At 47.9% G+C, this 16,462-nt stretch overlaps 1 protein-coding gene across 4 annotated transcripts in view; it reads left to right on the top strand.

The window, feature by feature from the left end:
- Positions 1-16,462, top strand: part of LOC124042177 (rho GTPase-activating protein 29-like) — a 77,952-nt gene that overhangs the window by 58,672 nt on the left and 2,818 nt on the right. For 3 of the 4 annotated variants that reach the window (XM_046360575.1, XM_046360578.1, XM_046360577.1), the window contains 11 exons: positions 163-335; positions 3,041-3,201; positions 3,987-4,079; positions 5,513-5,676; positions 7,302-7,490; positions 9,041-9,178; positions 9,314-9,633; positions 14,771-14,903; positions 15,101-15,265; positions 15,828-15,983; positions 16,146-16,307. In XM_046360575.1, the coding sequence (XP_046216531.1) occupies positions 163-335; positions 3,041-3,201; positions 3,987-4,079; positions 5,513-5,676; positions 7,302-7,490; positions 9,041-9,178; positions 9,314-9,633; positions 14,771-14,903; positions 15,101-15,265; positions 15,828-15,983; positions 16,146-16,307 (1,854 nt within the window). The remainder of the gene's footprint in view (positions 1-162; positions 336-3,040; positions 3,202-3,986; positions 4,080-5,512; positions 5,677-7,301; positions 7,491-9,040; positions 9,179-9,313; positions 9,634-14,770; positions 14,904-15,100; positions 15,266-15,827; positions 15,984-16,145; positions 16,308-16,462) is intronic. The other variant, XM_046360576.1, reaches the window with a different exon arrangement.

The raw sequence follows: 16,462 nt of genomic DNA, 5'->3' as shown, positions 1-16,462 counted from the left end.
CAACTGCGTCCTGGCCAAGATGAAGCAAAAGCAGTACGACAACAACAACACAGAGTTACACAGTAGGCCACAGGATATAGTTATTGATGGATCAGGGACCGTACACAGCATGAGTATAGCACCAGAGTTTGGGGTTCTCTCTCTAACTGTATATCCCTCCAGGTGACCGTCAACTGGTTCCAGCTGCAGCAGGCCCAGACAGTGCCTCTCCCCGGCCACTACCAGGCCCTGTGTGAAAACGCCAAGATGTACGAGCCTGGACAGAAATATGCAGAGTTTGTCAGAAATCTACCCAAAGATCAGATACACATGGAGTCCTTCTCCGTTGACGGACGGTAAAAGTCAATAACACTTCCTTATATAGTCTGGCACCCTATTCCCTATGTAGTGCACTACTTTAGACCAGAGTCCTATGGAACCCTATTCCCTACATAGTGCACTACTTAAGACCAGGGCCCATATGGGACTTTTTTTCTGCATTGCAAAGTATTTGGCAGGCCGCCCAAGACTAATTATTGGGATGGTAAAAGGTTTTCAGTGTAAACTTAAACAACTAAAATCAGATATAAAGTATGCATAAAAAATCATGGAGCTATATATTTATAAATAATATAATCTGAGAACTATCAATCACAGAAATTAAAGAGTCATCTCAAATAAAAAAATATATTATGAATTTGGGATTTTGTTTTGTCATGGCATGATGATTTTGTTGGAAATGTTTGAGTCACTCAGAAAGCATTATTGACTGTATGTTTGTTTACTCATATGTGTAACTCTGTGTCGTTGTTTGTGTCGAACTGCTTTGCTTTATCTTGGCCAGGTCGCAATTGTAAATGAGAACTTGTTCTCAACTGGCCTACCTGGTTAAATAAAGGTGAAAATAATAGAAGCAAAAGGCAAAAGGTGTTTAAATCCAGGAAATTGGCTTTAAAACTGCACATTTTCTTTCACCCCTAATGCAAAAAGGTGTAGAATTTCAGAACTAAAAAAAAAAAACAGCAACATTTTGTCTCTGCGACCCAGAGGAAGGACTCTAAAATCTTTGGTCTAGACCGAGCCATTGGCCACACCCACTGCCACGCCCTGCCAATAGTAGTACACTATCCTTACGTACTTCCTTCTAGAATAGTTTCATATCTCTCTAGCCTCAGGAGGACTGAGTTAGGTGTCAGACAGAGTAATGTCTCTCAGGATCTTTGGAACTCACGAGCTCCTCCTGCATGGCAAGGTGGCAGTCCATGCTATTGAATAATACAAACAAACAGTCATTTGGCCACCATTTTGGAACGACAACGACAACAACCGAAAACCATGTTAGTTTTGTTTTCAGTTCTTGTTTCGTTTTGGTCTAGTAATAACGTTGATATAGGTGTTTATTATAGTTTGATGTTTGCTAGAGACTAACCAACATGCTTTTCGTTTGACTGTGGGGTTTTCCCTTGTAAACATCTATCTTCTGGACTGTAACCCTACTGTAGAAATCTGCTCAGATAGAGGATAACCCTACTGTAGAAATCTGCTCAGATAGAGGATAACCCTACTGTAGAAATCTGCTCACTGCTCAAAAAGAGGATATCGGGTAGGGCGGGTCAGGGTGAGGCAGGGCGGGTCAGGGTGAGGCACGGCGAACAGGTCTTGACAAACGAGCACACTCGTTTGTAAACTTAATCTCTCTCTCTCTCTCATTTAGGGAGAGAGAAAGTCTGTAAGAGGAAAAGGTGTGCGTTGAATTCATGCCCTTCCTGATGAAATATCTGTGGCGAGCGCTGAATGCAGCAGAGGAGATTGTGAGCGTGAGATTCTCCCTCTGCCTTTTAAACGAACACAAAAATGTTGCCTCGTAAGAGTCTTTTTCTTGATTTTTTACCAGCTAACCGTACTCCACTCACTGTTCTATGAAGTGGTTGTTGTGAACACCTTCAGCCACTGATTCACAATCACTTTCATCATTTAGACTAGATTCAGAGTTGTCTTCAGGCGATCCTCATCCCCTGTGTTGTTGCTGCTGTCATATAAACCAGGGAAGTCCTCATCCCCTGTGTTGTTGCTGCTGTCATCATGTAAACCAGGGAAGTCCTCATCCCCTGTGTTGTTGCTGCTGTCATCATGTAAACCAGGGAAGTCCTCATCCCCTGTGTTGTTGCTGCTGTCATCATGTAAACCAGGGAAGTCCTCATCCCCTGTGTTGTTGCTGCTGTCAGCATGTAAATCAGGGAAGTCCTCATCCCCTGTGTTGTTACTGCTGTCAGCATGTAAATCAGGGAAGTCCTCATCCCCTGTGTTGTTGCTGCTGTCATCATGTAAATCAGGGAAGTCCTCATCCCCTGTGTTGTTGCTGCTGTCATATAAACCAGGGAAGTCCTCATCCCCTGTGTTGTTGTCATCATGTAAACCAGGGAAGTCCTCATCCCCTGTGTTGTTGCTGCTGTCATCATGTAAACCAGGGAAGTCCTCATCCCCTGTGTTGTTGCTGCTGTCAGCATGTAAACCAGGGAAGTCCTCATCCCCTGTGTTGTTACTGCTGTCAGCATGTAAATCAGGGAAGTCCTCACCCCCTGTGTTGTTGCTGCTGTCATGTAAACCAGGGAAGTCCTCATCCCCTGTGTTTTTGTCATCATGTAAACCAGGGAAGTCCTCATCCCCTGTGTTGTTGCTGCTGTCATATAAACCAGGGAAGTCCTCATCCCCTGTGTTTTTGTCAGCATATAAACCAGGGAAGTCCTCATCCCCTGTGTTGTTGCTGCTGTCATGTAAACCAGGGAAGTCCTCATCCCCTGTGTTTTTGTCAGCATATAAACCAGGGAAGTCCTCATCCCCTGTGTTGTTGCTGCTGTCATATAAACCAGGGAAGTCCTCATCCCCTGTGTTGTTGCTGCTGTCATGTAAACCAGGGAAGTCCTCATCCCCTGTGTTGTTACTGCTGTCATATAAACCAGGGAAGTCTCAAGCATGGGATTGTCTCAAAAATGGGAGTTAAGCTTTCGCCTCGCGTTAGTTTTCAAAAATATTGACTTGTATTGTCTCTGTCTCCCTCCAGGTTTGCTTTGTTCAGCAAGCGTTCGCTGGGCAGCACGAGTTCCCATGGTAACTTGTCCCAGGTGTCCCTGACCTCCGATGACGTCCTGAGTGGGGACGAGGTGGACAGTCCCCTGGGGTCGCGACCTGGGAAGAGGTCCAACAGCACCACAGACATACAAGGTAGAGTCAGATAGACATGAAAGTACACAGACAGACATGCATACAAGGTACAGTAGTATAGTAAAGCACAGTGTAGTATACCAAGCCCAGCTACTTCATAATGTAGAGGCGGGGGCTCATTTGAATCTTTGGGGTCATGGTTTTATAACATGAATTGGCGTGTAAGTTAAAAACAAAATGCAAGATAATAACAATTGCTCACACCATTTAAACCGATGAGGGTTGAAGAAACTTTAAAGCCAATTATCTCAGAATATATATATATATATATCTATTTTTCTGTAGTTCTGAGGTCACAGGTTATTTTGGTGTAACCACTACTGTGAGGTTCCGTTTGGAAACGGTTGATCTCGCACACTGCCAATAAGGAAGTTAGTCAAAAAAATGACTTTGAAGTGCATGTATGTGACGTGACATATGATAAACTTTGGGAGTGTAAACAGGCAGCTGATCGTGAAGGGTTTATTTCAGGATAAGTGAAGGCCTTGGGGCCAACAGCCTTGGTTCATCCAGCTCCACATTGGCCAATATTTTTTGCCCACAATCATGTCAATGTGGACATGTTTGCTGAGTATAATACTAGGTGTATATACACTGTTAAAAAAAATGTGATGGTTATCTGTCATGTAATAGCAAATGTGTATGTTTTATCAATTCACTAAAAACAATTCTACAGGAAAAGAGAATGGTCTGATCTATACAACGACTGTTTGTTTGTTAAATGACGTTGCTAATTGTTTAATGTGAGTTTTGAGGAAGTTTTTTTTTTTACTTCCTGTTGTCAGGTGACTTTAAACGCAGACTACCCAGAACCCCCTCCACTGGCACCATGTCCTCAGCAGACGACCTGGACGAGAGACAACCATACCCAGACAACGGTAAGACAGACAGACCACCATACCCAGACAACGGACAGACAGACAGACAGACAGACAGACAGACAGACAGACAGACAGACAGACAGACAGACAGACAGACAGACAGACAGACAGACAGACAGACAGACAGACAGACAGACAGACAGACAGACAGACAGACAGACAGACAGACAGACAGACAGACAGACAGTCAGTCAGTCAGTCAGTCAGTCAGTCAGTCAGTCTAAAGAGAAGGTCTGAAGTTGTTTTGGTGTGTCTGCTTGCATGTAACCCTCAGACCAAATGTTTTACTCTGTGCACAGCTGTAGCGAGTGAGATGAGGTGTGTTGGTTTTGGCTTGCGTCCCCAGCTAGCTAGTTCCTGTCTTTAGCCTGACCTCTCTCTCCACAGGAGAATGTGTTTGTTATTTTGATCAACTGTTCGAGGCGTCAGGGGCTCCGCACGGGTTTTAACCAACTCAATACAACTCTAATTCTGTGATTTATTATTGTGGATATTCTGGTTTAAGGAACGGATCTGATTAGACCAATATAGGTTGTTGTAATACTGTGTGTGTGAGTGTGTGTGTGTGTCATTATTGTGTGAAGATTAGCAGAAGTGATATGGCCCGTTTGTTTACAGATAGTTCTATTTCCAAGGACTTAGAAATAGATCTGAAAAATACAATACTAAGATCCTCTCTCTTTGTTCTCTGCCTCTTTGTTCTCTCTCTGTTCTCTCTCTGCTCTCTCTCTCTTTGCTCTCTCTCTCTCTCTTTGCTCTCTCTCTTTGCTCTCTCTCTTTGCTCTCTCTCTCTCTTTGCTCTCTCTCTCTCTTTGCTCTCTCTCTCTCTTTGCTCTCTCTCTCTCTCTTTGCTCTCTCTCTCTCTTTGCTCTCTCTCTCTCTCTTTGCTCTCTCTCTCTCTTTGCTCTCTCTCTCTCTCTTTGCTCTCTCTCTCTCTTTGCTCTCTCTCTCTCTCTTTGCTCTCTCTCTCTCTCTCTTTGCTCTCTCTCTCTCTCTTTGCTCTCTCTCTCTCTCTTTGCTCTCTCTCTCTCTCTCTCTCTCTCTTTGCTCTCTCTCTCTCTCTCTTCTCTCTTTGCTCTCTCTCTCTCTCTTTGCTCTCTCTCTCTCTTTGCTCTCTCTCTCTCTCTTTGCTCTCTCTCTCTCTCTTTGCGCTCTCTCTCTCTCTCTTTGCTCTCTCTCTCTCTCTTTGCTCTCTCTCTTTGCTCTCTCTCTCTTTGCTCTCTCTCTTTGCTCTCTCTCTTTGCTCTCTCTCTTTGCTCTCTCTCTTTGCTCTCTCTCTCTCTCTTCTTTGTCTCTCTCTCTCTCTTTGCTCTCTCTCTCTCTTTGCTCTCTCTCTCTCTCTTTGCTCTCTCTCTCTTTGCTCTCTCTCTCTCTCTCTCTCTCTCTCTCTCTTTGCTCTCTCTCTCTCTCTCCTCTCCCTCCCCTCTCAGGTCTGGGTGAGATGGTGACCGAGGCAGACGGTTCCCCTGGTCCGTTTCGTAATGCCCAGATGTCCAAGGCGTCTCAGACACACAAGCTGAGGAAACTCAGAGCGCCGTCTAAGTGCAGGGAGTGTGACAGTCTGGTGGTGTTTCACGGAGCAGAATGTGAAGAGGTAGAAATAAACCGGTAGCACGCACAAGCTCCAGGGGGTCTGGGTGGGCTGGGGGCTGCTGGGGCTGGGGGCTGCTGGGGCTGGGGGCTGGGGGCTGCTGGTGGGGCTGGGGGCTGCTGGTGGGGCTGGGGGCTGCTGGGGGGCTGGGGGCTGCTGGGTGGGCTGGGGGCTGCTGGGGGGCTGGGGGCTGCTGTTGGGGCTGGGGGCTGGGAGCTGCTGGTGGGGCTGAGGGCTGCTGTTGGGGCTGGGGGCTGCTGTTGGGGCTGGTGGGGCTGGGGGCTGCTGGGGGGCTGGGGGCTGCTGTTGGGGCTGGTGGGGCTGGGGGCTGCTGTTGGGGCTGGGGGCTGCTGGGGGGCTGGGGGCTGCTGGTGGGGCTGGGGGCTGCTGGGGGGCTGCTGTTGGGGCTGGGGGCTGCTGTTGGGGCTGGGGGCTGTTGTTGGGGCTGGGGGCTGCTGTTGGGTGGGCTGGGGGCTGCTGGTGGGGCTGGGGGCTGCTGTTGGGTGGGCTGGGGGCTGGGAGCTGCTGTTGGGGCTGGGGGCTGCTGGTGGGGCTGGGGGCTGCTGTTGGGTGGGCTGGGGACTGGGAGCTGCTGTTGGGTGGGCTGGGGGCTGCTGTTGGGGCTGGGGGCTGCTGGTGGGGCTGGGGGCTGCTGTTGGGGCTGCTGTTGGGGCTGGGGGCTGCTGTTGGGGCTGGGGGCTGCTGTTGGGGCTGGGGGCTGCTGGTGGGGCTGGGGGCTGCTGGTGGGGCTGGGGGCTGCTGTTGGGGCTGGGGGCTGCTGGTGGGGCTGGGGGCTGCTGGTGGGGCTGGGGGCTGCTGGTGGGGCTGGGGGCTGCTGGTGGGGCTGGGGGCTGCTGTTGAGGCTGGGGGCTGCTGGTGGGGCTGAGGGCTGCTGTTGGGGCTGGGGGCTGCTGGTGGGGCTGGAGGCTGCTGGAGGGGCTGCTGTTGAGGCTGGGGGCTGCTGTTGGGGCTGAGGGCTGCTGTTGGGGATGGGGGCTGCTGGTGGGGCTGGGGGCTGCTGGTGGGGCTGAGGGCTGCTGTTGGAGCTGGGGGCTGCTGGTGGGGCTGAGGGCTGCTGTTGGGGCTGGGGGCTGCTGGTGGGGCTGGGGGCTGCTGGTGGGGCTGAGGGCTGCTGTTGAGGCTGGGGGCTGCTGTTGGGGCTGAGGGCTGCTGTTGGGGATGGGGGCTGTTGGGGGGCTGGGGGCTGCTGTTGGGGCTGCTGTTGTGGCTGCTCTTGGGGCTGGTGTTGGTGGGGCTGGGGGCTGCTGTTGGGGCTGCTGTTGGGGTTGCTGGTGGGGCTGGGGGCTGCTGTTGGGGCTGCTGGTGGGGCTGGGGGCTGCTGTTGGAGATGGGGGCTGCTGGTGGGGCTGGGGGCTGCTGTTGGAGATGGGGGCTGTTGGGGCTGTTGGGGCTGTTGGGGCTGGGGGCTTGGGGCTGGGGGGCTGTTGGGGCTGTTGGGGCTGGGGGCTGTTGGGGCTTGGGGCTGGGGGGGCTGTTGGGGCTGGGGGCTGTTGGGGCTGGGGGCTTGGGGCTGGGGGCTGGTGGGGCTCAAAGTAGAAGATATAAATAAGTGCTCTAAAGTGGTTCGTACCAGTCACCTTTCCCATGTCTCTCCCTGTCTGTCTCAGTGCTCCCTGGCCTGTCATAAGAAGTGTCTGGAGACCCTGGCCATCCAGTGTGGTCATAAGAGGCTGCAGGGACGACTACAGCTGTTTGGGATAGACTTCACCCAGGCAGCGAAGAACAGCCCAGATGGGATCCCCTTCATCATCAGAAAGTGTACCTCTGAGATCGAGGGCAGAGCGCTCAACCTCAAGGTAAACCAAGGTTAGAAACGAGAGAGAGAGAAAAAACAGCCTGCGGTCTAACTTTAATTTCTAAATGCGAGGTAAAATAATGTTGGGAAGTTATCTATCGCTAAAGACATCTTCCTACATAACGGGCACCTGCAATAGCAGCGGTTTCTTCATCCTGGTCCCGGGGACCATAAAAGGGGTTCACATTTTAGTTGTTGCCGTAGCAATACACTAAGAAATTCAAACATCATCAAACATTTGGTTGATTTTGAATCCCAATCAACCCTTTACGTCCCCAGGATGACAAAACACTGTTAGAGCACTAACTGAATCTAGATCTGGCCAGGGTATATGTGATGGTATCTGGCCAGGGTATATGTGATGGTATCTGGCCAGGGTATATGTGATGGTATCTGGCCAGGGTATATGTGATGGTATCTGGCCAGGGTATATGTGATGGTATCTGGCCAGGGTATCTGTGTGGGATGGTATCTGGCCAGGGTATATGTGATGGTATCTGGCCAGGGTATATGTGATGGTATCTGGCCAGGGTATATGTGATGGTATCTGGCCAGGGTATATGTGTGTGATGTTATCTGGCCAGGGTATGCATGTGTGATGGTATCTGGCCAGGGTATCTGTGTGGGATGGTATCTGTGTGTGATGGTATCTGGCCAGGGTATCTGTGTGGGATGGTATCTGGCCAGGGTATCTGTGTGTGATGGTATCTGGCCAGGGTATCTGTGTGTGATGGTATCTGGCCAGGGTATCTGTGTGTGATGGTATCTGGCCAGGGTATCTGTGTGTGATGGTATCTGGCCAGGGTATCTGTGTGTGATGGTATCTGGCCAGGGTATATGTGTGTGATGGTATCTGGCCAGGGTATCTGTGTGTGATGGTATCTGGCCAGGGTATGCGTGTGTGATGGTATCTGTGTGTGATGGTATCTGGCCAGGGTATCTGTGTGTGATGGTATCTGTGTGTGATGGTATTTGGCCAGGGTATCTGTGTGTGATGGTATCTGGCCAGGCTATCTGTGTGTGATGGTATCTGGCCAGGGTATCTGTGTGTGATGGTATCTGGCCAGGGTATCTGTGTGTGATGGTATCTGGCCAGGGTATCTGTGTGTGATGGTATCTGGCCAGGGTATCTGTGTGTGATGGTATCTGGCCAGGGTATCTGTGTGTGATGGTATCTGGCCAGGGTATCTGTGTGTGATGGTATCTGTGTGTGATGGTATCTGGCCAGGGTATCTGTGTGTGATGGTATCTGGCCAGGGTATCTGTGTGTGATGGTATCTGGCCAGGGTATCTGTGTGTGATGGTATCTGTGTGTGATGGTATCTGGCCAGGGTATCTGTGTGTGATGGTATCTGGCCAGGGTATCTGTGTGTGATGGTATCTGGCCAGGGTATCTGTGTGTGATGGTATCTGGCCAGGGTATCTGTGTGTGATGGTATCTGTGTGTGATGGTATCTGGCCAGGGTATCTGTGTGTGATGGTATCTCTGCCTGACAGTATCTGACATGGCTGTGATTTTGGGCAGCTGGTATATGGTGTGTTCTTGTCCAGGGAATCTACCGTGTGAACGGAGCGAAGTCTCGTGTGGAGAAGCTGTGTCAGGCGTTTGAGAATGGCAAGGACCTGGTAGAGCTCTCTGATCTCTCACCCCACGACATCGGCAACGTGCTCAAACTCTACCTGAGACAGGTGGGACAGTCTGAATTCAAATGGGGATAAAGAGCATCCTTGTTTTACACCACTTGATCATTATAATGTAATAATGTACAACACATTTTCCCAAAGATATTGATTGATTACTTGATTGATTAATATCTTCTGCAGTTACCAGAGCCGTTGATCCTGTATCGCTACTATAATGACATCATTGGATTGGCCAAGGAGAGCCAGAGGGTGATCATCGAAGAGAAGGCTGTAGCCAGGGCCCTCCAGGACCAGGGGCGGCCAGGGGGAGAACAACCCCGACCAGGAGGCACCCAGCCTGGGGTAGAGGGAGAGCAGCCTCCCATGAGAACCAGCCAGCCTGGAGGAGACCAGCCCAGTATCAAACTCAATAGAGTCATCTTTAAGATTCGAGACCTGTTACGACAGCTACCGCCTGCAAACTACAAGACTCTCCGCTTCCTCATCGCACACCTACACAGGTAAGAGATGGGTATATACCTACACACTACAGAACCCTTTCCTCGTAGCTCACCTACACACTACAGAACCCTTTCCTCGTAGCTCACCTACACACTACAGAACCCTTTCCTCGTAGCTCACCTACACACTACAGAACCCTTTCCTCGTAGCTCACCTACGCACTACAGAACCCTTTCCTCGTAGCTCACCTACACAGGTAAGATATGGGTAGAAATGCACAAAGGCACACACATACCAAACCAAGGTTATTGTAGTTTTGTGTTTTTATATTTGATTTTAGACATTGCTATTGAGGGCTTCCACCATTTTAAAGTAGTCAACCGGGTGGGGGTTTCCTATGGGTTGAGAGTGATCAGCCAATGATCAGAGAACATTGTCTTCTTCAAATTGGTTAGCCAAGCTGTATCACCGCCATCTAGTGGCTACAATAAATTAATGACACAAGATTTGGTTTTAGTACATTCAGACTTTTTCAAACTTAAAAATAAGGAAATGTACTTATTTTTAAAGGTAGTCTCAATGGCACAGATACAATGTTGCCATCTCAATATATATCTATGCCCTGTCCTGACTGACGCAGGAACTTGTGCAGACAAGACATGCTTTTAGCATGGGCAACACCATTGAAGATTTTCACCATTTTGAAGTAGTCAACTGGGTGGGACTTCCTGTGGGTCACATAATAAGGATCACATAATTCCATCCAGGTCATCAGGAAGGATCAGCCAATGAATTATACTTGTGAGTAAAAACATTCCTTAACTGCAGGTGGCAGTAAATCACCATCCTGGTCTTTATACCTGTTCAGACAACACCCTCCAGGGGGCAGTAAATCACCATCCTGGTCTTTATACCTGTTCAGACAACACCCTCCAGGGGGCAGTAAATCACCATCCTGGTCTTTATACCTGTTCAGACAACACCCTCCAGGGGGCAGTAAATCACCATCCTGGTCTTTATACCTGTTCAGACAACACCCTCCAGGGGGCAGTAAATCACCATCCTGGTCTTTATACCTGTTCAGACAACACCCTCCAGGGGGCAGTACACCATCCTGGTCTTTATACCTTTTCAGACAACACCCTCCAGGGGGCAGTAGATCACCATCCTGGTCTTTATACCTGTTCAGACAACACCCTCCAGGGGGCAGTAAATCACCATCCTGGTCTTTATACCTGTTCAGACAACACCCTCCAGGGGGCAGTAAAATCACCATCCTGATCTTTATACCTGTTCAGACAACACCCTCCAGGGGGCAGTAAATCACCATCCTGATCTTTATACCTGTTCAGACAACACCCTCCAGGGGGCAGTAAATCACCATCCTGATCTTTATACCTGTTCAGACAACACCCTCCAGGGGGCAGTAAATCACCATCCTGATCTTTATACCTGTTCAGACAACACCCTCCAGGGGGCAGTAAATCACCATCCTGGTCTTTATACCTGTTCAGACAACACCCCAGGGGGCAGTCCAGGGGGCAGTAAATCACCATCCTGGTCTTTATACCTGTTCAGACAACACCCTCCAGGTGGCAGTAAATCACCATCCTGGTCTTTATACCTGTTCAGACAACACCCTCCAGGGGCAGTAAATCACCATCCTGGTCTTTATACCTGTTCAGACAACACCACCATCCTGGTCTTTATACCTGTTCAGGGGCAGTAAATCACCATCCTGGTCTTTATACCTTTTCAGACAACACCCTCCAGGGGGCGGTAAATCACCATCCTGGTCTTTATACCTGTTCAGACAACACCCTCCATGGGGCAGTAAATCACCATCCTGGTCTTTATACCTGTTCAGACAACACCCTCCAGGGGGCAGTAAATCACCATCCTGGTCTTTATACCTGTTCAGACAACACCCTCCAGGGGGCAGTAAATCACCATCCTGGTCTTTATACCTGTTCAGACAACACCCTCCAGGGGGCAGTAAATCACCATCCTGGTCTTTATACCTGTTCAGATAACACCCTCCTGGGGGCAGTAAATCACCATCCTGGTCTTTCTACCTTTTCAGACAACACCCTCCAGGTGGCAGTAAATCACCATCCTGATCTTTATACCTGTTCAGACAACACCCTCCAGGGGGCAGTAAATCACCATCCTGATCTTTCTACCTTTTCAGACAACACCCTCCAGGCCTATGGCAGGAGCGGATAAAACAACCGCTGGTTTTAATTGGCTGACCTTTCTCTGTCCATCACTATCTAGCTCAACCCTTAGATCCTCCCCTTTAGTGTGCCGCATCCAGGGGCCAGTATGGTTTTAATTGGCTGATCTCTCTGTCCATCACTATCTAGGACAACCCTTAGAACCTCCCCCATCCATGGGCCAGTATGGTTTTAATTGGCTGATCTCTCTGTCCATCACTATCTATTTGTGTTTGTGTGCAACTCGGTTGGCTTGTGACATATGAATATTCTCTTTCATCAATAATAAACCTCCTTTTCTCAAATTCACAGCTTCCTTTTCTAGTATCTTCTAAGAAGAGTCCAACACTTTTTCACAAACTGCCAGTGGCAAGCCATCTCCCACAGAGATGGGTCCAACTATCCCCTCAAGTGCTTTACTAGAAACTCTGGGGCCATGTGTTCCTGCTACCTCAGTGGTTTAGAAACTCCGGGGCCAGGTGTTCCTGCTACCTCAGTGGTTTAGAAACTCTGGGGCCAGGTGTTCCTGCTACCTCAGTGGTTTAGAAACTCCGGGGCCAGGTGTTCCTGCTACCTCAGTGGTTTAGAAACTCTGGGGTCAGGTGTTCCTGCTACCTCAGTGGTTTAGAAACTCTGGGGCCAGGTGTTCCTGCTACCTCAGTGGTTTAGAAACTCTGGGGCCAGGTGTTCCTGCTACCTCAGTGGTTTAGAAACTCCGGGGCCACATCTTTATGGCTGGAACAGTGTTACGTTGTGATGTCTATTCATCTCTATGGCTGGAACAGTGTTATGTTGTGATGTCTATACATCTCTATGGCTGGAACAGTGTTACGTTGTGATGTCTATACATCTCTATGGCTGGAACAGTGTTGTCTATACATCTCTATGGCGTTGTGATGTCTATACATCTCTATGGCTGGAACAGTGTTACGTTGTGATGTCTATTCATCTCTATGGCTGGAACAGTGTTACGTTGTGATGTCTATACATCTCTATGGCTGGAACAGTGTTACGTTGTGATGTCTATTCATCTCTATGGCTGGAACAGTGTTACGTTGTGATGTCTATACATCTCTATGGCTGGAACAGTGTTACGTTGTGATGTCTATTCATCTCTATGGCTGGAACAGTGTTACGTTGTGATGTCTATACATCTCTATGGCTGGAACAGTGTTACGTTGTGATGTCTATTCATCTCTATGGCTGGAACAGTGTTACGTTGTGGAAGGCAGCCCGTCTGCCTGAATTTAAAATGGATTAAATTGAGATGTTGTACTGTATCTACACACGATAGCCCATCATGTGAAAGTGGAATTATGTTTTTAGAAATGTTTACAAATTTAATTGAAAATATGAAATGTCTGGAATCAATAGGTGTTCAAACTCTTTGTCAAGGCAAGCCTAAATAAGTTCAGGAGTAAACATTTGCTTAACAAGTCACATAATAAGTTGCATGAACTCACTCTGTGTGCAATAATAGTGTTTAACATGGTTTCTGAATGATTACCTCGTCTCTGTACACACATACAATTATCTGTAAGGTCCCTCATCTCTGTACACACATACAATTATCTATAAGGTCCCTCAGTCAAGCAGTGAATTTCAAACACAGATTCAACACAGGAGAGGAAGGAAACTGCTCAGGGATTTCACCATGAGGCCAATGGTGACTTTAAAACAGAGTTTAATGGCTGTGATATGAGCAAACTGAGGATGGATCAACAACATTGTAGTTACTCTACAATACTAACCTAAATGACAGAGTGAAAAGGAGGAAGCCTGTACAGAATGAAAATATTCTAAAACATGCATCCTGTTTGCAATTAGGCACTAAAGTGAAATTGCAAAAAATGTGTCAAAGAAATGAACTTTACAAATTGTTGGGGGTGAATCCAACACAACACATCACTGAGTACCACTCTTCATATTTTCAAGCATGGTGGTGGCTGCGTCATGTTATGGGTATGCTTGTCATCATGAAGGACTAGGAGTTTTTTTTTAAATAAAAATTAAATGGAATAGAGCTAAACACAGGCAAAATCCTAGAGGAAAACCTGGTTCAGTCTGCTTTCCAACAACAGGAAATGAATTCACATGTTCAGCAAGACAATAACCTAAAACACAAGGCCAAATCTACACGGGAGTTGCTTACAAGATGATGTTGAATGTTTCTCGAGTGGCCTAGTTACAGTTTTGACTTAAAAAGGCTTGAAAATCTATGGCAGGAGCTGAAAATAGCTGCCAAGAAATGATCAACAATACAAACTTGACAGAGCTTGAATAATTTTTTAAAGAATAATGTGATATTGTACAATCCAGGTGTGTAAAATCTCTTAAGAGACTTACCCATAAAGACTCACAGCTGTTAGAGACTTACCCATAAAGACTCACAGCTGTTAGAGACTTACCCATAAAGACTCACAGCTGTAATGACTCTTAGAGACTTACCCATAAAGACTCACAGCTGTAATGACTCTTAGAGACTTACCCATAAAGACTCACAGCTGTAATGACTCTTAGAGACTTACCCATAAAGACTCACAGCTGTAATGACTCTTAGAGACTTACCCATAAAGACTCACAGCTCTTAAGAGACTTACCCATAAAGACTCACAGCTCTTAAGAGACTTACCCATAAAGACTCACAGCTGTAATCGCTGTCAAAGGTGATTCTAACATGTTTTGACTCAGGGGTGTGAATACTTATGTAAACGAGATATTTCTGTTTTGTTTCTCTTCATTTTTAATAAATGTGAGGGAAAAAAATCACTTTCATTGTGGGGTATATTATGTAGATTGGTGAGGAAAATGCTGTAACAGGGAATATCAAGCAGTATCCCTTCCTGACTGTTTATAGTCGACACCAATCTCTCCCCTCCCCCAGAGACCCATATTAGGAAATCACATCCTTCATCTGTACATATTATTTTATATATTGTTAATCTGTTAATATTGTATTAATATGTACCTCTTCTCTCAGAGTGACAGAGCAGGCGGAGGAAAACAAGATGACAGCCAGTAATCTGGGTATTATTTTCGGCCCTACGCTGGTCAAACCACGACAGACTGATGCAGAGGTTTCCCTGTCTTCTCTGGTTGATTACCCTTACCAGGTGAGTACCTGGAGACTAACCTTAACCAGGTGTGTACCTGGGGACTTATCATTTCGTTATCCAGTCTATGACCTAATCAATAACTCTTGTAATGAAAAGCGCTATATAAATGAAATGTATTGTTATGATAAGTGACCTGTGACCTTTTACAAATCAAAATGATCACCTTAGTTTCCCGATGACTTTTATCCTCCCAGGCACTGATGGTGGAGTTGCTGGTACGTCACTTTCAGATGATCTTTGACGTGGCCAGCCCCGTCTCCTCCTCTTCCTCCTCCTCCACGGCGGACCAGACCCGACTCACCCTTCAGGAGGAGCAGAGACTCAGCCTTCGCTCCGTCTCCCTGCTCGACATCAAGGAGGTGAGAAGATACAAGTGTCTTGAATGAGACAATAATTTCTGCAAATTCCGACCCATTGCAGAGGAGATGAACTGGAGTCTGAGGAAACCCACATCACCTAAGGGGTTATTTATTATATCAATCAAAGGTGGCAATTGTACGAGGCGGGTAAGGTTGTACCTGGCGGGTAAGGTTGTACCGGGCGGGTAAAGGTTGTACCGGGCGGGTATAGGTTGTACCGGGCGTGTAAGGTTGTACCGGGCGGGTAAGGTTGTACCTGGCGGGTAAGGTTGTACCGGGCGGGTAAAGGTTGTACCGGGCGGGTATAGGTTGTACCGGGCGTGTAAGGTTGTACCGGGCGGGTAAGGTTGTACCTGGCGGGTAAAGGTTGTACCTGGCGGGTAAAGGTTGTACCGGGCGGGTAAGGTTGTACCGGGCGGGTAAGGTTGTACCTGGCGGGTAAAGGTTGTACCGGGCAGGTAAGGTTTTATTTAAAGATTGACCACCTTGGTAAGAATCAATTGACTGTTTGGCTTTGTTGTGGTTCTTTTGTCGTTCCTAACCCTTTTGCCCTTTTACCAAGCAGAGCACCAAAGTCTGCAAGAGACACTCGTCGGTCATCCCATCCTCTCATATCCTGGATGAGGTGAAGACAGGAAGGACTGGACCAGACAGGAGAGAGTTAACAGCCCTGGAGAGGCTCAACGGCGTCAGCTCTGCTGCTGCTGGTGCTCCCAAGGTTTGTTCCTGAGTGAGAGAGTTAGTTAGTTATGAAATGTATTTGACAGAGGGACAGTGCATATTAATCATCATTGCAACATCAACAGGTTCAACGTCATTGCTAAAGTGTCAGAGTTAGGAATCGGCAACGAAGCTCATTTCTGTCTGTTTTGTCCCATAGGTGCAGAGGTCTACCCTTGTGTTTGGCCGTCCCAGCATCAATCTCACCTCCTCTACCTCCTCTACGGCCCCTCGGGTCCAACTTCGCTCCCAGCGCTCGAGAATACTGTTCCGACCAATCAGCATGCCCTTGGAGCGCCTGCCCCTCCCCACCCCCTCCCAGGTCAACACCCATCACTTTAATCGTTTTTTTTTTAGGAAAATATACTGTGATGATTTTTAATGTTGTGTAGTATTGCTCTTTTTAATTTCTGTAGCTGTAAGTATGATAAAACCTACAGTATTTCCCTTCATGAGGATTAATAAAGTAGAATCTCA

Source organism: Oncorhynchus gorbuscha, linkage group LG08 (assembly GCF_021184085.1).
Source record: "Oncorhynchus gorbuscha isolate QuinsamMale2020 ecotype Even-year linkage group LG08, OgorEven_v1.0, whole genome shotgun sequence".
Classification (NCBI taxonomy): Eukaryota; Metazoa; Chordata; class Actinopteri; order Salmoniformes; family Salmonidae; genus Oncorhynchus; species Oncorhynchus gorbuscha.
Note: the sequence above shows the minus strand (reverse complement) of the source record. Positions and strands in the feature narration are given on the sequence as shown.